At 46.9% G+C, this 21,594-nt stretch overlaps 1 protein-coding gene across 1 annotated transcript in view; it reads left to right on the top strand.

Moving 5' to 3' along the window:
* The first annotated feature begins 3,874 nt into the window (after positions 1-3,874).
* Positions 3,875-21,594, top strand: part of LOC108439526 (cAMP-dependent protein kinase catalytic subunit PRKX-like) — a 40,823-nt gene continuing 23,103 nt past the window's right edge. Inside the window, exons 1-4 of the mRNA XM_017717975.2 lie at positions 3,875-4,444; positions 9,133-9,301; positions 16,609-16,872; positions 20,498-20,617. Coding sequence (XP_017573464.1) covers positions 4,213-4,444; positions 9,133-9,301; positions 16,609-16,872; positions 20,498-20,617 — 785 coding nt within the window. The 5' untranslated portion in view covers positions 3,875-4,212. The remainder of the gene's footprint in view (positions 4,445-9,132; positions 9,302-16,608; positions 16,873-20,497; positions 20,618-21,594) is intronic.

Raw genomic sequence — 21,594 nt, 5'->3', positions numbered from 1 at the left:
TTCTTTGCCACTCACCCTTGCTTTGCTTATCGGGGGGGCTTGCACTTGGATTCTCTGGAAAGCTGCACTGTGAGAATGCCCTTAGTACAAAGCACTATATAAATAAATCCTGCCTTGCTCTAATTAAAGGAAAATATAGGAAAAGGTTGGTTTAGAGGGGAAATGAATTGAGTTAATTGGATTTCTCTGATTCTCTGACTGCTCATATGCGCTTCTGCTTTCTATTGAAGAGCACCAGCTCATCTGGTAGGTTAGCCATATACTAGTCCTATAATCTGCAACTGTACGTCTATAGGGTGGACTTATAAGATAGGTGTTTCTAATATGATGTGGTAAAAATGCTTCTTCAATGGCAAATCATCTCACTGCTGGCCATTCTGAAGGCAGTGGGCAGTGAGTGCTGTCCAGTATGAAAGCACTGAAGGTCCAGTTACAAGGCCTGCAGCAAACATAACAATCACCATGGAATTATTTAATACCCGTTTCATATTCTGAATATTTTATGAGAAGTGTAAGATGTGATAAACAATGGATTTATATCGATTTCCTTTGGGGACTATTTTGCCGTAGAGCACCCTGCATGTATCCCTCCGCCACGAATGAGGCAGCTTCGCAACGACTCTTTCAGTAGAGATACCTGGCATCGATCTGCCACACCTGACTTCATGCCGCAGCTCTTTTTTTAAAGATCACGCCCCTTTACCTGAAAATATGACCATATATCATCTAGAAGGTGAAGAATATTTAAATCCTTAATTTCGTCGCGGATGTATTCGTTTTGCTGGGTTTTGTGGCGACGCTGCTCGCTTGTTCCTGGTGACATGGCCTGTTTTCTGAAAGAAATCAAAGTAAGTTTACAGCGCGGAGGAATTTGATTACTAAGCTAAAATCCAGCCTCTTGATCAGATTTCTAGTCCTTACTCCAGTCCAAGAAATCAGAGTGGGCTGTTTACGTGACCGTTTGAATAATCAGATAACTGCAGAAATCTGCTTGTGACCTGATTAAAACAAATCTCATTCTGAAGCAGAGCACGGCTTCTCTCTTACTGGTGGTCGTATAAGACTCCTCAAGCAGGAATTCTCAGCAGCTGTTTCCTTGGATTATTCCAAATAAAAGGAAATTCAGCTTCAGTTGAACTCCTCATTGATTTGACACTTTTAGGGCTTCTCTTCAGTTCCTGAAGTCCTAACCTATGGAAGAGCTCGCTTAGCACTCCCATTGGCTTGTTTGCAAGGTTTATGTACTAAGATTTCACAGAGACAAACAATTTCTGATTGGACAATCGCCGCATTTGACGCTTTGCATTGCACTTGGTGATGTAAGGCTTGGATGCAGCTGCTCAGCCATGGAAACCCATTCCATGAAGCTCTCTACGCTGTTCTTGAGCTGATCTGAAGGCCACATGAAGTTTGGAGGTCTGTAGTGATTGACTCTGCAGAAAGTTGGTGACCTCTGCGCACTATGCCCCTCAGCATCCGCTGACCGCTCTTGCTGTCGTTCCCAATCGCTTCCACTTTGTTATAATCCCACTGACAGTGGACTGTGGAATATTTAGTAGTGAGGAAATTTCACGACTGGACTTGCTGCACAGGTGGCGTCCGATCACGGCACCACGCTGGAATTCACTGAGCTCCTGAGAGCGACCCATTCTTTCACTAATGTCTGTAGAAGCAGTCTGCAGGCCGAGGGGCTCGGCTTTATACACCTGTGGCCATGGAAGAGACTGGAACACCTGAACTCAGTGATCTGGATGGGGGAGTGAAAACCTTTGGCCATATAGTCTACCAGCAGTATCCACACAGTGCCCCAGCTGAGTGGTAACATGAGGTAAGGAGAAAATGAGATAAATTTGATTTTCGCTTCAGGGCAGCCTGCTTATTGACGTGACCATTTTAAATATTAATCGCCCATAATTATATCTTACAAGGCTGGAGTGGATGTTAGATCAGAGCTTGGACAAAAGGCAGCAGGCGGTAAATCAAATATCTGCTGAGCCCGCCACAGTGACCTTCCTAACTGCCCATTAAAAGCTGCAGCTTACAAAGGAATTAGAATCAACAGCCTGTCCAGATTTATCATAGCAATACAAACTTCCATACGCTGCATTAAAAAAAAAAAGCCGGAATATTCCGTTCCAAAAACCCAAACAGAAAACGATTCCAAATACTGGTTTATTTATGAGCAGTAAATGAGGATGCGAAGCTCATGCATCATTCAGGAATTTCAGTAACTGCTATAGATAAACTCCGGCACATGCAGGGTTAAATAGCGATTTGAAATATTTAGCTGACGCTAGACTTCCGGAAGTCAGGCGCAGCGGTTTTTCCGAGAATAAAAGATGAGGGGGCTCTCTCGGCATGGGCCATTAGTAATGCTTCAGCAGACTAAAAGTCTATAGCAAACCATGCATGCTCCGCGGTCCTGAGGCTGGACCAAGCCGGCCCGGCTCACAATAGGCGTCCCTTACGGGCCTGTGCTGTGACGTTATTGTAGTCTGCCCTAAGTTTTGTTAAAAAGGAAGTGAAACATGCCCTCCAATGGCTTTTAAAGCGCAAAACAGGCCAATTACATCACTCAAGGAATGAATTAAATAGTATTGTGTCGGCTTGGTTGCCTCAGTCAAGCAGTTAGAAAGGCTCCTTCCTGCCGTTGCAGGTGAATGAGACACCAGTTAATGCATGAGAGCCTGTGCCGTCTAGCCAAGTTGCCTTCCTCTGTGCAAGGCAGCACAAGCCAATTTAATCCAATAGACTCCTTCCATGAAATAAAGTTTTTCTGTGAAATGCAGGAGGCTGTAATGTAGCAGCCCATGTGAGTCAATAGACTCTTATGCAATGCATGAAAACTCTTATGCAATGCGATACACTCCTCCTATATAATAATACAGACTCCAATCAAGTGCAGTAAACTCTTGTTCATCTAAATACTCTCATCTTCTGCAATGCATTAGACTTTTCTTGTATAATGCAATAGACCTCCCCTTATGTGGTCCTATTCAATGTGATAGTGTTGCCTTGTGCGATGTAACAGACTCATGTACAGTGCAATAATACGCAATGCAGCTGACTCCTATTCCATGCAACATGCTGGATGCAGTAGTCTCATCCTGTACAGTGCAACAGACTTTTGTAAAATGCAACAGACTCCACTTGTGCCTTGTCTTTCTAGTGCAGTCCTTCTCAATGAAACCGTTTCACCCTTTGCAATGTCGCAGACTCCTGTACAATGCAGTAAACGTGTGCATTGCAACAAAACAAAATGCAACGCAAAAGACTCCTCTCGAGACTTATGGTCAATAGACTTAGGGTCAATAAATGAACGTCGTCCTGTGCAGTGCAGTAGACTCCCCTAGTAAAATTCACCGGACTCCGCGTATGCAACGCCATTGACTTGCAACAGAATCTTTTGGAATGAAATAAACTCATGCACAAAGCGAGTGCCATGCAATGCAATCGACTCCACTCATGCAGTGCCACAGTCTTGTCCTGTGGAATGTAACGGTGCAATAAATTCATGTGCAATGCAATGCAACAGACTCCGCTTGTGCGGTGCGACAGACTCCACTCAGTGCAGTAAATGTATGCGCAATGCAACTGGCAAAAATGCAATGCAACAGACTCAATAGTCTCATCCTGTCAATGCGATGCCATAGACGTGTCCTGTGCAGTGCAACAGAGTCTCTTTCAATGAAATGAACTTGTGCACAAAGCGACTCCTCTAGTGAAACGCAACTCATGCAGTGCCACAGTCCAGTCCTGAGAAGGTGCAGCGCAGCAGACTCAAGCTCAATGAAGTAGACTCCTCTCCTGCAACACAAAAGACTCGGCCGCATCCTGCTCGATGCCTCTGACTCCTCCCGTGCGGTGTTACAGACTCCTCCCGTGCTCCTGTCCCAGAGGTCCAGAATCCAGACCGGTCCAGCGAGAGGTGCGCGCAGACGACGCCTATCACTGAGCACGAGCCATGCCGTTAGAGGTGCTGTGTCCGCAGTGCCTAAGCCACGCATGCATCGCTGTCCTGATGGGCTGCTGAACACCTCCTACTCCTCCTCCTCCTCCTCCTCCTCCCCCTCCCCTTTCCCCCTTTGTCCAGCGGATTCGTTTCTTTCTTTTTTCCTTTTTTTTTTCTTCCGGGAGCTCGTGCGCAAAGAATGCCAGGCGCTGAGGACCTAAAATGAGGTGCAGTGCACGCGAGGAGAGCGGAATTAGAGGATGACGGCAGCCAAAACGTCGCCTGCGCGAGGCACGGCAGCGGCAGGAGCAGGAGCAGGAGCGGCAGCAGGAGGAGGGAGTGGAGGAGGAGGAGGAGGAGGAGGAGAAGCGTCCCGGGACGGAGGCAGCACGAGGAGGGGCGCACGCTCGCCGGCCGGCGCGCCATGCATGCAGCCCCAGCCCGGCTGCACAGACTTCTCCCCGGGCATCCTGGACTCCGTCGCCACCGTGGGTGCGTGCGCCGTCATACAAATATGCGAGTTTACGCTCACACACTCAGAGTTGCACGCACGTGCGCGCTCCAGAGCAAGGCGTCTCGCTTTGCCATCGCAGCATTCATCAGAATAACAATTGCAACCTGGCTCGCGCGCACCCCGAGGGGAACATGCATCTTGTTTAAAGTTTTGCAGCATTGAGCAGAATCGGTGTTGCTGGCGCGTGCACGTTCTGAAATATGATGTGCATTAATGTGAATGCGTCCCGCCTGCATGGTCTTTGATGTCCGGGGAGAATCAGCACTGCGGGCTCATGCATGCTCTGAAATCCTGCTAAACGTTTGCAGTCACGGTATTGATCAGAACACAGCGGCCCTGAAATGGATATGCGTGTTGGTTAATGTTTCCCAGTGCAGCACCGCTCAGAACCAGAGCTCTGAAATAGGATATGCATTCTGCTTAATGCATCCTGCCTGACTTGCACTGTCGCTCTGAACCCGAGCTGCAGGCTGGCTTGTGCATGCTCTGAGAGGACATGCCCCGTCGTTACAGTGTGCAGTTGCAGCGTTGAGTAGAGGCTGGAGCGTGCATGCTCTGAAATGCAGATGCAACACGAAATGCATGCCCTTGAATATGTATCTTAATCTGACTGTGCCTGCTTATCGATCAGGATCCGTGCAGTCGCGCAGGACTTCAAACATCAAATGCAGCACGCTTACGGATGTGCGTTTGCACTATTGCTTAGAATTAGTGTTGCAGGCTGGCTTCGTGCATGTTCTGAAATCATAAGCATGCTGCTTAAACTGTGCAGTTGCGCTAATGATCAGAAGATGCAGGGAGGAGCGTGCATGCTCTGAAATGCAGTTGCAACAGGGGTCACAAACAGAAATGCATGCTCTCGAATATGCATCATAATTTTGTCTTGATTGCAGTTGCCTTATCGATAAGAATCGGTGCAGTCGTGCATGGCTTTAAACATAGCATGCACCATGCTTAAGGATTTGCATCCGCATTTGCACTATTGCTCAGAATTAGAGCTGCAGGCTGGCTGGTGAAATTTTATGCGTGTCGCTTAAACTGTGCAATTGCACTGATTTTCACAACCACCACGTATCTCAAATTGATCTTGATTCCAGATGCTTATTGATCAGACACGGTGCAGCCGTGCATGACTTCAAATATGAAGGGATGTGCTTTGCACTATTGCTTAGAATTAGTGTTGCAGGCTGGCTGGTGCATGTTCTGAAATCATAAGCATGTTCCGGAAAGCGTGCAGTTGAGCTAATGATCAGAACCGAAGATGCAGGGAGGAGCGTGCATGCTCTGAAATGCAGTGGCAGCACAGGTCACAAACAGAGAGGCATGTGCATCTTAATCTTATGTCTTGACTGTTGTTGCTTTGTTCCTGCACGAGATTTCAAACATGATATTCATTTTGCTTGAAGTGTGCCGTTTCAGCCTCAGTCGGAGTCGCAGTGGCGTGCATGCTCCGAAAAGACCATTTTGCCTAAAGTGTGCGGCTGCAGTAGAGGTCAGAATCATAGTGACAGGCTGGTGTGCATGCTCCGAAAGGATATACATCATGCTGCATGCACGCCTGCAGCGTCCATGGACCCAGATGCACACTGGAAGCATTTGGTCAAGCCTGCAGGGGTTAATCCAGAGATTGCTGTGGTTGCAGCTGAGGTGCAGGCTGCAGGTGGAGCCTCATAGCGTGACCCATTTCTATGAAGTACCAGCACTGCTGCCCTGAAATGTATATACACCACATTTTCAACAGCAGACGCGCTCTGCCCACCGCTGCAACGGAATTAGGACCAACACCAGGCAAAAGAAAAGACCCATTTGGCATTATGATGACGCAGGGAATCTGAGGTGCATTCCCCATTTGCTTGCAAATTAACTTTATGGATTGAAGAGCGCTCGACTGCAGCCGAAGCTTCCAGATGCACAAGTGTTGGTTTTCTTGCTTGCGTAGCACAAAGTACAACAACGGTCAAGAACAAATATTTTGCACTGACGTGTTAAATTAAGCTAATAAAATGTTTTTAGAAATAAAGGCTTAACATCCTGACCACCTCCTCGTTTCTACGCTCACTGTCCACTTTATCAGCTCCACTTACTGTATAGCTGCACTCTGTAGTTCTACAGTTACAGACTGTAGTCCATCTGTTTCTCTGATACTCTGTTACCCTGTTCTTCAGTGGTCAGGACCCCCATGGACCCTCACAGAACAGGTACTGTTTGGGTGGTGTGTCATTCTCAGCACTGCAGTGACACTGACGTGGTGGTGGTGTGTTAGTGTGTGTTGTGCTGGTGCGAGTGGATCAGACACAGCAGTGCTGCTGGAGTTTTTAAAACCCTGTCCACTCACTGTCCACTCTATTAGACACTCCTACGTTGCCGGTCCACCTTGTAGATGTAAAGTCAGAGACGACAGCTCATCTGCTGCTGCACAGTTTGTGCTGGTCATCCTCTAGTCCTTCATCAGTGGTCACAGGACGCTGCCCACAGGATGCTGCCCACAGGATGCTGCCCACAGGACGCTGCTGGCTGGATATTTTTGGTTCCCAGTCCAGCAGCGACACTGAGTTGTTTATAAACTCCAGCAGCGCTGCTGTGTCTGATCCACTCAGACCAGCACAACACACACTAACACACCACCACCACGTCAGTGTTCCTGCAGTGCTGAGAATGACCCACCACCCAAACAGTACCTGCTCTGTGAGGGTCCATGGGGGTCCTGACCACTGAAGAACAGGGTAACAGAGTATCAGAGAAACAGATGGACTACAGTCTGTAACTGTAGAACTACAGAGTGCAGCTATACAGTCAGTGGAGCTGATAAAGTGGACAGGGAGCGTAGAAACGAGGAGGCGGTCAGAACGTTACGCCTGATTTTTTCTTAATAAAACTGAAATTACATGGAAACTAACATGAACATCAGTGCACTACTGAACTAGAGAACCACAGCAGTTTAGTCCCACCCATTCACGCTGAAGCTATGAGGAGAGCTAAAAGCCCAGACTGCTTTTAGATTGAGTCAAAATACAGGGCAGCCAATCAGAACAGAGCTCGGCTTTAAAAGCGAATTCTAAGGGTTGGGAAATGTTCGAGCTTTTGATGCTTTAACCTGCATAAAATTCTACAGGGGGATAAAAGAATCGCCCAGGACCCATGTGCCAGACACGAGGCCCACGGGCCAAATCGGCGTCCTGTTCATTTTGAGCAGTCAAAGGCCAGGTGGGGTCATGGCTACGGAGCCCTGCTGGTCACATCGCATGGCCACGGCGTATTCACACGTGACAATGAGCTCATTAAGGCGATGTCGCCAGCAGGGATCTGTACATGGCTAAAAAAGCGCTGAATAAAAAGCGCTGAGTAAATATTTTTTAATGCGGCCCTGTTAGTGGCTGAGCTTGACACCCCTGGTGTAGGATGTGTGTCTATCGACGCACATTAAAATGATTTTACTATAAATGTACTTTTTTTTACGGCAATGATATTTCGTCCCACTTTATACTGAGTGTCTCTAATAACTGTGTAGTTACACATGAATAAACTATGTAAGTACTGATGATTTACGCAATGTTACGGATGGATTACAGCACTAAAGCCTCTTTGATACAGAAGTCTTTTCCGGCACTAAGTCTGTTTTACGTGAAATTACGCTTACGGTTTGTATTATTACTGTGATATGACTGTGTTGTAACAAGGTAACCTAATCACATCACACTGATTTAATTCCGTTCTGTAATTGTGTTGTATGATGTGCAGGAGTGGTGATGTAGAAATTGCTTGGGAGGAAATGCAGCACTTAATTAATGTCATTAAAGCTGCATGTTAACATGAGCGCGTCTGCTGTTCTGTGTCATGCCGGACTGGTTTAAAGCTGAAACTGCTTGCAGTGTCACAGCAGAAGCAGCAGAAATGCTGGCTGAATGTGGGTTCGAGTCCCCGGCCGGGCGACCGGGGTCCTCTCTGTGTGGAGTCTGCATGTTCTCCCCGTGTGGGTTCCTCCGGGTTCTCTGGTTTACTCCCACAGTCTAAAGCCTATTGGACGTGCTAAATTACCCCTAGGTGTGAGTGAATGTGTCTGTCTGTCTGTCTGTCCTGCTATGGACTGGCGACCTGTCCAGGGTGTATCCTGCCTTCCACCCGATGACCACTGGGATAGGCTCCAGCACCCCACCATCTCTGTGTGTGTTTATCTCTGTGTGTGTGTGTGTGTGTGTATCTGTGTGTGTGTGTGTGAGAATCTGTGTGTGTGTGTGTATCTGTGTGTATCTGTGTGTGTGTGTGTGTGTGTGTGTGTGTGTGAATCTGTGTGTGTGTGTGTGTGTGTGTGTGTGTGTGTGTGTGTGCGCTTTTACTGCTGGAAATCCTTTGTGAAAACAACTGCTGTTCTAGTCTGATTAAAAAATTAGTTACATTTGTTATTACACATGTTATTACATGAGAGAACAGGCTGTTACGACTCTTAAGACACACTTGTGTAATTATGAGGCATAGTTCTGTAATCCATCTGTAACAGTGACTAAATCATTAGTAGTGACGTTGTTGTTAACATGTAACTACACAGTTATTAGAGCCACTCAATACAGCAGGATGGATATTTATTACATACAGAGACAAAAGAACATGATGGGAAAGAAATCGGTATTCCTGCTTGAAGCGGTGCGGTGGTGGCATCTTTCCTCTGCAGGCACGGGCACGTTTGGCCGAGTGGTGCTGGTCCAGGACAGGAGGACCAAGAGCTACTTTGCGTTGAAGTCGATGAGGATAGTGGACCTGATCCGGCTGAAGCAGCAGCAGCACGTTCACAACGAGAAGGAGGTGCTCATGGAGGTCAACCATCCGTTCATCGTCAAGCTGTGAGTTAAGCTGCGTTTACTGGAGCTTTTTGTGAAGAGCAGCAGTTTTAGGGCAACTCAACAAAGACACGTTTTTCTGACCGTATGAAAAATAAACGGACGCGCTTCTCGCGCTGATCTCTAAAAACGTTCGTTAAACAGAAGATGTGCCACTAAATATGCATTTATCAGTGTAATATTCAACAAATATATCCTAATTATTGTAATTTTTTAGTGTATAAGTGTCTCAAATTCTGAGCTGCTGCCTGGTCAGAAGTGTGTGGGTGTGTTAAACGCAACCAACCTGACCCTGGTAGAGTGGCCCCACTGATCAGTGTGTTCAGTGCTACATGTTTGAGCCCCATTGCAGGAAAACAGACCACTTATCTCAGCTCTCACTGACCTGAGAGTGTCCTGTATCCCGTTAACATTAAATGGGGCAGTCGTGGGCTGGAGGTCAGGGAACCAGCCCTGTGACCAGAAGGTCACTGGTTTGATCTCCAGAGCTGACAGCACATGACTGAGGTGACCTTGAGCGAGACACCTAACCCCCAACTGCTCCCCGGGTGCTGCGGATAGGGCTGCCCACTGCTCCGGGCAAGTGTGCTCACTGCCCCCTAGTGTGTGTGTTCACTAGTGTGCATGCATGTGTGTGTTTCACTGCACGGATGGGTTAAATGCAGAGGTCTAGTCTCAGTGTGACAAACACAGAGACAGATGGTTCTAAATTCATTCATTCACAGGCTCCCATGAGGCGTCGTGTTTGGACACTGAGGAGAAATTTCTCGTGTGTGTTTACACGATCTCACCAACCCGATCAGATTTCTGCAGTTATCTGATTATTTAAACGATCTGATTTCTTGGATTGGAATAAGGTCTAGAAATCTGATCTAGAGGCTGGATTTTCGCTCAGTAATCAGATTCCACAGTGAACTCTTACTCTGATTTCTTTCGGCTTTCTCAGTCTGAGCACGAGCGAAGTGAGCAGCATCGCCGGGAGACGCAGCAGAACACTTTTGGAGCGACACTGAGCCAAATAGTCACAGCGTATTTATATATTTTACAGCAGGGTCTGAGACCCCATGAGCGTCACCAATGGCAACAGTGGCAAGGAAACACTCCCTAAGAGCAGGAAGAAGAAACACTGAGACAAACCAAAACTCAAAAGGGCAACCCAGGGGGGTTAAGATAATGTGTCCTGTTTAATCCTGCAGTTAAGGTGGACTGCCGTCTATCTTGCTCTAATGAATGACGTTAGTTGCTTATAGTAGATCCTGCAGCAGGTGGCTGAACCAAATAAGATGCAGCATCTAGCTACGCTACAAACAACGGTGTTATAAACCTTCATAACAAGCACCCTTAACATATTCAGAAATGCATAAGTAACTTGGGTTTAGGCTTTGATTTGGAGCAGAGGGAGATGGGATAGGAGCGTAGAAGCTGATGTGTACAAATCTGACGTCACCTTCAACAAATATGATCCCAGCAAACTCACAACGCATTTCATAACACGACGCAACCTCGAGCTGCAATCTTAGTGTTACAGCAAGGGGCGCTATGACAGCCAAGCTGACCATACGGTCGTGTACCGGCGTACTTTCTCTACTGCCATAGCAGACGAGCTGTTGCCGGGTTATCCCAACACTAGGGGGCGCTCCCGAGTGAGTCCAGAATGAATGGGTTGATATGGAGCTTTTGAGCGAAATCATAGTTTATAAACGCTGAAACATTTTTAATGTAAAGGAATTCAATCATTTCCTGAACAGTGTAAAACATTTTAACTCCGCTTTTATATTTAAGAGCTTTTAAACTGGAGTTATAGGAGTTTGAAACCGGCGCCTCAAGTACGTTCATGACGTCAGTGAGCGCGAACAGCCAATGAGCTGCTCCGCTCACCCATCAATCATCACGCTCTAGCAGTAAAGCCCCGCCTCCTGCTGCCCGAAACCCGTTTACTGTAGAATAAAGGAAACAAACAGGTGAGATTTCTGTATTTTTTAGTGAAACTCGTCCTCCTACTGTCTAAAATTAAGGGAAAGTTCTGACCGAGTGACTAGAAACTATTTTAACTGCTCGTTTTTAGCTGTTAAGCTCCATTCACTCCCTTTCATTGAGGACTCGCTCATGGGCGCCCTCTGCTGTTCAGCAGTCCTGTTCTTGATATAACGGGGGAAATAAGAAGTGACTCCTCATAAACCGGCTCTGGCTGAGTCTCACGCAAAGATGGCTTACGTAAATGTAGAAATATCGTACATTATCACGTTTCTATTTCAAGAGAAGAGGTGAAGCAGCATAAAGGAAGACTGCCTGACCAAGCTCATTGTTTTTCTCTGCTCTTTATCCAGACAGAGAAACATCAATATTCTTGCCCCAGAAGTTCCTGCAGACTCCGATGGCATCAGTGGTTATTCTTTGTTTTTGTGTACAGTTTTGGGCTGAAAATAGCCGAGTGCCCACGAGACTAAAGCGCAGGCCCTCAGCTTTCTTCTGAAACTATCTTTACCCATATCAGGCGAAGCGTGTAGAATCCTCTGTAAGGCCGACTCATCTTCCCTGCTGAAGGGGAATTCTACCAATTTGCATATATATGTATTTAGTTTTCCCCAACAGCATAATTCATCATAATTCTGTGTGAGATGTAAGCAGAGAGATTCAGAGGGTTTGGTGTGAAACGGTCTTTACAGTGGTGGTGATGGGAACCAGGCGTCGCCATGACTACAACACAAATATAGACATTTTATTTACCATCCAGAACCACCAGAGAACCTACAACATATATATAGTTCAAAGAAAACCTTTTATCTCCAAAATGAGAACTTTACAGAGAAGGTAAAAACCTACTTTACTTTTAATGTAAGTCAATGGAACCAGAAGTTCTTCCAAGCAGTTTTTGGCTGTTTGTTTTGGTCCATTTGTGATTGGTCACTCCAGAGAACACGTCTCCACTGCTCTAGAGTCCAGTGGTGGCGCTTTACACCACTGCATTCCACGCTTTGCACTGCGCTTGGTGATGTAAGGCTTGGATGCAGCTGCTCAGCCATGGAAACCCATTCCATGAAGCTCTCTACGCTGTTCTTGAGCTGATCTGAAGGCCTCATGAAGTTTGGAGGTCTGTAGTGATTGACTCTGCAGAAAGTTGGTGACCTCTGCGCACTATGCCCCTCAGCATCCGCTGACCGCTCTGTCATTTTACGTGGCCGACCACTTCGTGGCTGAGCTGCTGTCGTTCCCAATCGCTTCCACTTTGTTATAATCCCACTGACAGTGGACTGTGGAATATTTAGTAGTGAGGAAATTTCACGACTGGACTTGCTGCACAGGTGGCGTCCGATCACGGTACCACGCTGGAATTCACTGAGCTCCTGAGAGCGACCCATTCTTTCACTAATGTCTGTAGAAGCAGTCTGCAGGCCGAGGGGCTCGGCTTTATACACCTGTGGCCATGGAAGTGATCTGATGGGTGAGTGAATACTCTGTATGTATGTTGATGAGGATAGAATAGTGTTAAACCTTTTTTTGGCCTCACAACATCCTGTGTGTATTCCTCCCTGGAGTTTCAGCTGAAACCTTCATAACCACGTCATGTAGTGTCTTTCTGTGAGGAGCTTTTAGAGGTGGACGTCTGGCTCCTATCACCACCACTGTGGACAGTTGTGACTTGTTTTCTCCAGAATGACGCACTGCAGTGGTCTGCTAGATGTCGTCTTATTTAGGTCCACTTTGTGTTACAGGCTTTTAGCTTCTGATCTCCTCTTCAACATGTGGAACACATTCGAGTGTCGGGTTTAGATGCTTGACACACCTACCTTATAGCTCTGCTGCGTCCGTGTACAGTTACAGATGGCTTTCACACACATCAGTATCACTGCTGAGTTGAGAGTGACCACCTAAAAATATCCAGACAGGCTCTGTGGTTACAGAGTAGCTAAGAGTCCAGTGCCTGAAGACCTGAGAGTACAGCTTAATAGAGTTTTATATGTTAGCAGTCAAGCAACAGAAGTCTGAATATAATATAGAAAAATATACACTGACTGACCATTTCATTAAGGTCACCTCCTCGTTTCTACACTGACTGTCCACTTTATCAGCTCCACTGACCGTATAGCTGCACTCTGTAGTTCTACAGTTACAGACTGTAGTCCATCTGTTTCTCTTATACTCTGTTACCCTGTTCGTCAGTGGTCAGGACCCCCATGGACCCTCACAGAGCAGGTACTGTTTGGGTGGTGGGTCATTCTCAGTACTGCAGTAACACTGACGTGGTGGTGGTGTGTTAGTGTGTGTTGTGCTGCTCTGAGTGGATCAGACAGCAGTGATGCTAGAGGTTTTAGACACCTCAGTGTTGCTGCTGGACTGTGAACCAAAAATATCCAGCCAGCAGCGTCCTGTGGGCAGCGTCCTGTGGGCAGCGTCCTGTGGGCAGCGTCCTGTGACCCCTGATGAAGGACTAGAGGATGACCAACACAAATTGTGCAGCAGCAGATGAGCTGTCGTCTCTGACTTTACATCTATAAGGTGGACCGACAAGGTAGGAGTGTCTAATAGAGTGGACAGTGAGTGGACTTCGGCAGCACTGCTGTGTCTGATCTACTTGTACCAGCACAACACAACACACACAGATATACCACCAGTGTTACTGCAGATACCAACATGGCTGGTCAGTGTTTAGGGTTTTGTCTTTGGGTGAAGGCCGTGGTCACTGTCAGCAGGAGGCTTTGAACTGTAAATAGTTGAGGTAAGTGGACATTAGTGGTCAGCTGGGGTTGATGGAGTGGTTGTATCCATTGAGGTTGGGTACTGTGTGTGTGGGCTGCCCACGTATGTTATGCCCCCCCTCGTGTTGTGTTTTGTGTTGGGGTGGGTGCTGGCGGTGGGTCTTCCCTGCTGCATGCTCAACAGAAGAGCTCCTGAAGCTCTGTTCCCGGCGTCGGCGTCTTCTGTGCCGACTGCACAATATCTTGGAAAGCTGTCTGTTAAAGTCTGGCATCGCATTGTGGATGATAATATTATACTAAATGGGCCGTTTAACTCATTAGCTGAAGTGAATAAAATCTTCATCGGGTAATTAATTGGTGACAGACTGTGGCCACAGCAGGCCAGAAGTTCCCCAGCTCCGCTCAGATCGTCTCTTTAGAGTTTCCTAAAGCCGATTTTAGCCGACTGAGTGTTTTCGTACAGTGTGAGGACACACATCGCAGGTTTCGGCCCAACACGAGGGGCGATTCAGGCGTAGAACAAGATTCCTAAAATCGCAGTGTCTGCCTGGCTTTAGGTCCTGGATTTCCGTTTCACTGCAGCTTTGAAACACTGGATCCTGATCTGACTGACACGTTCACGGCATCGTCTTTCTTCCTAACGTCTGAGAGAAACCTGCGTCTAACGTTACGCTGAGCTTCTGCATTGCTGTGGGTGGGGTTTCCCTGTGTAATCCACACAGTGCCAGTCTACACTGTATTGGCAGGATCTTCTGGACAGCCTACACTCATCCTCTAATTGTATGCGTGTACAGTCCTGTGCGAAACCCACCCACCGGAGACCACCCCCACCCACCCAGTGAAAATGACCATTAAGTAAAGGTTATTCATTTTCAGGAGATTAGATTACAAAACCACCCACTTGCATGAGGAGGGAGAACGTGAAAGAAAAATAAGTGAAAATACGTAAAAGAGAGAGACTGAATGTGTTTGGCTACTTCAGAAAACGTTAAACCGACTTCTATCACTGAACTTTGGAGGTGTGGAAAAACATCCCTGCAGATTTTTTTGAAAAACTGAAAACAAGTCTCCTAAAAAAAGAATAGAAGCCTAAATGAAAGCAAAGAGTAGGTACAGTAAACACTGAGAAATGTGATGTTGCATTTGGTTAAATGTATTATTTACGTATTTATTTTGTTGGGTGTGTTTTCTGCTCTTTTTTTCTAACACTGAATAATAAGCATCAATAAATAGCTTCTCATGGACCTGGCTTGTAACTCACTCACCCATATTTAGCAGGCTGAAGATTCTGATTCTCATCCCAGTACCTCTAAATCCGAGACCATGGTTCTCAGGCGGAAAAGGGTGGAGAGCCCTCTCTGGGTCGGGGATAGGCTCTTGCCTCAAGTGGAGGAGTTCAAGTATCTCGGGGTCTTGTTCACGAGTGATGGTACAAGGGAGCGGGAGATTGACAGGCGGATTGGTGCTGGGTCAGCAGTGATGCGGGCTCTTTACCGGTCTGTTGTGGTAAAGAAAGAGCTGAGCCACAAGGCAAGGCTCTCGATTTACCGGTCGATCTACGTTCCCACCCTCACCTATGGTCATGAGCTTTGGGTAATGACCGAAAGAATGAGATCGCGAATACAAGCGGCCGAAATGAGTTTCCTCCGCAGCGTGGCTGGACTCTCCCTTAGAGATAGGGTGAGAAGTTCGGTCATCCGGGAGGGACTCGGAGTAGAGCCGCTGCTTCTTCACGTCGAGAGGAGCCAGCTGAGGTGGTTCGGGCATCTGGTTAGGATGCCTCCTGGACGCCTCCCTCGGGAGGTGTCACAGGCGAGTCCACCTGGGAGGAGACCCCGGGGAAGACCCAGGACACGCTGGCGCGACTATATCGCCCAGTTGGCCTGGGAGCGCCTCGGAATCCCCCTTGGAGAGCATGTGGAAGTGGCTGGGGAAAGGGAGGTCTGGGCTTCATTGCTTAGGATGCTGCCCCCGCGACCCGAACCCCGGAGAAGCGGAAGATAATGGATGGATGGATGGATGGATGGATGGATGGATGGATGGATGAAGATTCTCCACAAGGGGGTGCTGTTAGTGTTAAAATAGCTTTTGGTGGTTTGCCTGATGTCTTTGGGCTGTGAAAATAATCATTTTCCTTCCCTATTTTTTTTTTTTTTTTGTCTGCACAATTTCCATCATTTACACTGAAAAACTGCCTTTGTGTTGAATTAGAGGACACCGGTCACTTCACGACAGTGCAGTATATGACCACGTTACTGACACTTATATATAGTATTGGCTTAAGGCTGTGGATTAAAGAGAAACTCCATTTATGATGCACATGTTTAGTGCGACTTAATAAATACAAACTAGTCCTGCGGTAATGTGACTGTATTTTTTGATAAAAGCATATTTGCTGAAATGTGAGCTGAGCCAGTAACTTGGATACAGAACTGTAAGTAAGCCGAGTACAGAAGCTGCGCAAGTAGCCTTATGAGGTTTACCTGCACTTACTGCTGCCATCTGTAGGCGTTAAACAGGTACTTCATCCACACTGAACTAAAGCAATGGGTACATCGTTTCTTTCGGTCAGTGTGGTTCCTGCTCACTGCATGTGCTCATGCTGACCTGCAGGTTCTGGACGTGGCACGACGAGCGCTGCCTGTTCATGCTGATGGAGTTCGTGCCCGGCGGAGAGCTGTTCAGTTACCTGCGGAGCCGCGGCAAGTTCGGAAACGACACGGCGCTGTTCTTCTCAGCCGAAATCATCTGCGCTCTGGAGTACCTCCACGCCAAGGACATCGTCTACAGGGACCTGAAGCCTGAGAACATCCTGCTGGACCGTGAAGGACACATCAAACTCACCGACTTCGGCTTTGCCAAGAAGGTCGTCGACAGGTAGGAGCGGATCTTCCCGTTTTCACGAGTTCAACCGAAATAAAATGTGCCCTCCTTACTCCAAATGTAGTCGGTCAGCCACGAAAACCTTCAGGGTTCTCTGAAGGCCTTGATCACTGTTCTCCAGCGCTGGTCCTGGAGAGCTACCTTCCTGCAGAGCCTAGTTCCAGCCACGGTTTGCCACTCCTGCACCAGCTAATGAACCTCTTCCCTGATTGGCTGGATCGGATGTGTTTGGGTTCGAGTAGGGCGGCTTACTGGATACAGGTTGGAACTAAACTCCGTGGAAAGGCAGCTCTCCAGGACCAGGGCTGGAGGCCACTATTAGTAATAATTAAAATAAGAAATGAAGTTCCTGTAGATCCATCACTGTATGCTGCGATCATTTCGTGAACTTTTATTGTAGAATAATAAACATATAACTTCATTTTAGTACTCGTTTAAGTACTTTTGGTCACCAAATCACCACCGCGAGTCTTATCTAGCACCAATCCACCTGCGGCCCTCCTCACGCGCTGAGGCCGAATCTCAAATAACTGCCTGCTCCCTACACAGTGCACTACAAAGGAGATTAAATACTGGCTCCTGCGACCCAACTGAGCATTTTATAGCTAAAGCATAGCCATTCGGGATTCAGACACATCCACACTTGACAAATAGTCCACTATTTGTAGAATTTCAAAACTTCCCTAGCTCACTATTTAGGGAGTACGGAGCCGTTTGGGATTCAGCCTGGGTTTGATGTGACGTCTGACTGAAACACGGACATTCGAAGTGTGTAAGAAATTCAATTTGACATTTTTTTAGACTTTAATATTGCAGTTTTACAGTGAATCACACTTGAAGTGCTTTAATTCAGGCCTGGCCAGCTGGCTATGTTCTAGTTAAGAACATAAGTTGTCAGCTCTTTAATTTAAACAGGACCGGGTTCCTACGTCATCAGTAGGGAACATTAGTGCCAAAGATTATTCCAATAACAGCACAAGGATTTTTCCTGGTGTTTTTGCTGCGAGGCGTCATAAGCGTGTTTGTCTTTTACAACAGCTCAAAATGCAGCTCAGCCAATCAGATTTTAGGACCGGAAATATCCGTTTTATAAGTTTTTGGCTGAGTTTTTGACATTTATGGCCTGAACTGAAGGTTTGTATCTAATTCTCACAGTTCCCTGGTGTGATTTACAACTTATAAAACTAATAACAGCGTCGTTACATTCAAACATTCAAATGTAATCTAGATAATCTAGTACAAATCAATCAAAATAGGCCCAGTCGTTCGGTGAGTCCTTCCCGGTTCCACACCAAATGGTAGAACAGCTTGAGAAAAACCTGGAAAATATTCATCTCCGTTCAGCTCGTTTCGGTTTTATTTGCATGCTGGTTTATACAATAAGTCAGTGTCAGGAAAAAAGTCCCTAAGGGCCACTGAGAGGAGCCAAGACTCGAAGGAGAAGCAGCGCCGAATAGTGCAGTTAGGGTTTTTGGAGTGAAAACAGCAGATTTGGGCACTGCAAAGTGATGAAATGCTGCACCCTGGTGGTCATGAAGTGTAGTTCCACTCTCTGAAGGATGCATCAGTGGTGCATGGGTAGTCGGATTGAATACAGATTAGAGCTTCAGGGAAGCTTCAGTGTAGCATCATCTATAGATTTAATCCAGAAATGTGGATTAACATGTGGAGAAGTTGTTTATTAGTTTTATGTACTTAGTAGTTATTGGTTTAACCCAGTTACCAGTACGAGTTTAGTCATCAAAGTAACTCTTAATGACGTTTGATTTGACCAAAAGCAGCTGATATAAAAGGCTTAATCAGATTTAAAACCCAGATATGAATCTGTAACTGGGGAAATATTGAGCCGATTTCTGGTTGGCGTATCATCAGTGTGTGTTTTAGTGTTTGATGAGACACAATGTGTCTGCAGTGCATTTCCCATCTACAAAAATACATATCCGTGTATGTTCTTACCCGGATGGGTTAGGGCAGAGCCGGCTAGTGGCTAAAAGCAAAGTGCTGTGCTGTTGTGAATGGGCTTTTGGCTGGGCAGTGTGTGTCTGCATCTAATGATCTCTCCCGAGGCTTGTGAGAGGACTGTCTGTGAGGCGATTGTTCAGAAGCAGCAGACCCCACTACAGCCTCAAGCTGCTCTCCCACTGGAGAGCGAGCTGTTTTTATAATGTGGGTGTGAGAGAGAGAGAGAGAGAGAGAGAGAGAGAGAGAGAGAGACAGAGAGAGAGAGACAGAGACAGAGCGAGAGAGAGAAAGAGAGAGAGAGACAGAGAGAGAGAGACAGAGAGAGAGAGAAAGAGAGAGAGAGACAGAGAGAGAGAGAAAGAGAGAGAGACAGAGAGAGAGAGAGAGAGAGAGAGACAGACAGAGAGAGAGAGACAGAGACAGAGAGAGAGAGAGAGAGAGACAGAGAGAGAGACAGAGAGAGAGAGAAAGAGAGAGAGAGACAGAGAGAGAGAGAAAGAGAGAGAGAGAGAGAGACAGAGAGAGACAGAGAGAGAGAGAAAGAGAGAGAGAGACAGAGAGAGAGAGAAAGAGAGAGAGAGAGAGAGACAGAGAGAGACAGAGAGAGAGAGAAAGAGAGAGAGAGAGAGAGACAGAGAGAGAGAGAGAGAGAGAGAGAGACAGAGAGAGAGAGACAGTGGACAGAAATATAAGAAATAAGCTGATGTTCACTGTCCACTTCATCAGCTCCACTGACCGTATAGCTGCACTCTGTAGTTCTACAGTTACAGACTGTAGTCCATCTGTTTCTCTGATACTCTGTTACCCTGTTCTTCAGTGGTCAGGACCCCCATGGACCCCCACAGAGCAGGTACTGTTTGGGTGGTGGGTCATTCTCAGCACTGCAGTAACACTGACGTGGTGGTGTGTTAGTGTGTGTTGTGCTGGTGTGAGTGGATCAGACACAGCAGCACTGCTGGAGTGACACCTCAGTGTCGCTGCTGGACTGAGAACAGTCCACCAACCAAAAATATCCAGCCAACAGCGTCCTGTGGGCAGCGTCCTGTGGGCAGCGTCCTGTGACCACTGATGAAGGACTAGAGGATGACCAACACAAACTGTGCAGCAGCAGATGAGCTGTTGTCTCTGACTTTACATCTATAAGGTGGACCGACAAGGTAGGAGTGTCTAATAGAGTGGACAGTGAGTGGACACTTTAAAAACTCCAGCAGCACTGCTGTGTCTGATCCACTCAGACCAGCACAACACACACTAACACACCACCACCACATCAGTGTTACTGCAGTGCTGAGAATGACCCACCACCCAAACAGTACCTGCTCTGTGAGGGTCCATGGGGGTCCTGACCACTGAAGAACAGGGTAACAGAGTATCAGAGAAACAGATGGACTACAGTCTGTAACTGTAGAACTACAGAGTGCAGCTATACGGTCAGTGGAGCTGATGAAGTTATCGGATTATTAAAAGCATACAAACACACTGGATGAAGGATGTCATTCAAGCGTGCTCATTACAATATTAGGCCACACCCATATACTTCTCATATAGGCCATCAGATCCTTTTTAATTACATTTTTATCTTGTGAACTTTGCTAGATGTTCAGTTTAACACTCACTGTAAGGAGGATAAACGCTGGGACTGTGTGTTTTTGTGCAGGACATGTACGCTGTGCGGGACTCCAGAGTACCTGGCCCCCGAGGTCATCCAGGGCAAGGGTCATGGTCTGGCAGTGGACTGGTGGGCCTTGGGTGTGCTCATCTTTGAGATGCTGTCTGGGTGAGTGCAAGTCTTCTGTTTGCCCTGCTCCTCCGAGACCAGGAGCTAATTTTCTGCAAACGTGGCTGTAGTGAGGATAAAATCCATCAGCACATCGGACAGCGCTTTGATCTCAACGCCACACCTTTCTTTAGTCTCACTTAACATCCCTAAAAGTGAAAATGCTGATCAATACGCTCCAGTTGTACTTCGGAGCCACTTTGCCGGAAGCTTGCGTTTTATTTATTCTTTTCATAGCACTTATTCACTGTAGACGACGCAGCTAGAATGGGTAGTGCATTTAATCTGCTCTCAGAATGTTACTTAAGCAGTAGAACCCAGAGGGAGTGTGTTATCATGGAATAACATCCCGGCTGTGATCTGGAGGCCGTAGATCATCACAGCCGTGATGTTGTTGGTGATAACTCCCTCCTCGAGTGCTCTACTGCTTTAATACAGCAGTTAAATAAATACAGTAAGAAATGAATAAACTGGCCGTGAACGCGGCTTTAATATGTTTTAATGTTCAGTTCCTTCCTCCTAATTAGAGCTCCTTAACGAGCAGCTCGTTGCTACGTCAGAATAACGAGCTCCGCCCACTCGCTGCTCAGCCGGCAGTTCGTTCTCCAGCTCCTTACACTAAATTCCCAAACTGTCGTCTCCACTGAGCAGCTTTTCAGTCGGCAGCTGTGACAGAAGAACAGCTGAACAACCTGGAATCAGCCAGAAATGAACCCAACACCATTCGCCAGACGTGTCTGATCTTCAGAGTCGGACCAAATCAGACTGAGCCGTAAAACTGACCCAATATCAGGTTCAGCTCAGTTTGGTCAGTTTGTCCAGATCAGTATTAATGTTGTTTTGTTCCAGCCGGTCTGTAAAGCTTCTTACAGCCCGTTTAGTTTGGCGAATGGTGTTGGGTTCATTTCTGGCTGATTCCAGGTTGTTCAGCTGTTCTTCTGTCTCAGCTGCCGACTGAAAAGCTGCTCAGTGGTGAC

The sequence above is a fragment of the Pygocentrus nattereri genome, chromosome 6, assembly GCF_015220715.1.
Source record: "Pygocentrus nattereri isolate fPygNat1 chromosome 6, fPygNat1.pri, whole genome shotgun sequence".
Lineage (NCBI taxonomy): Eukaryota > Metazoa > Chordata > Actinopteri > Characiformes > Serrasalmidae > Pygocentrus > Pygocentrus nattereri.
This window is presented reverse-complemented; position numbering and strand designations above follow the sequence as displayed.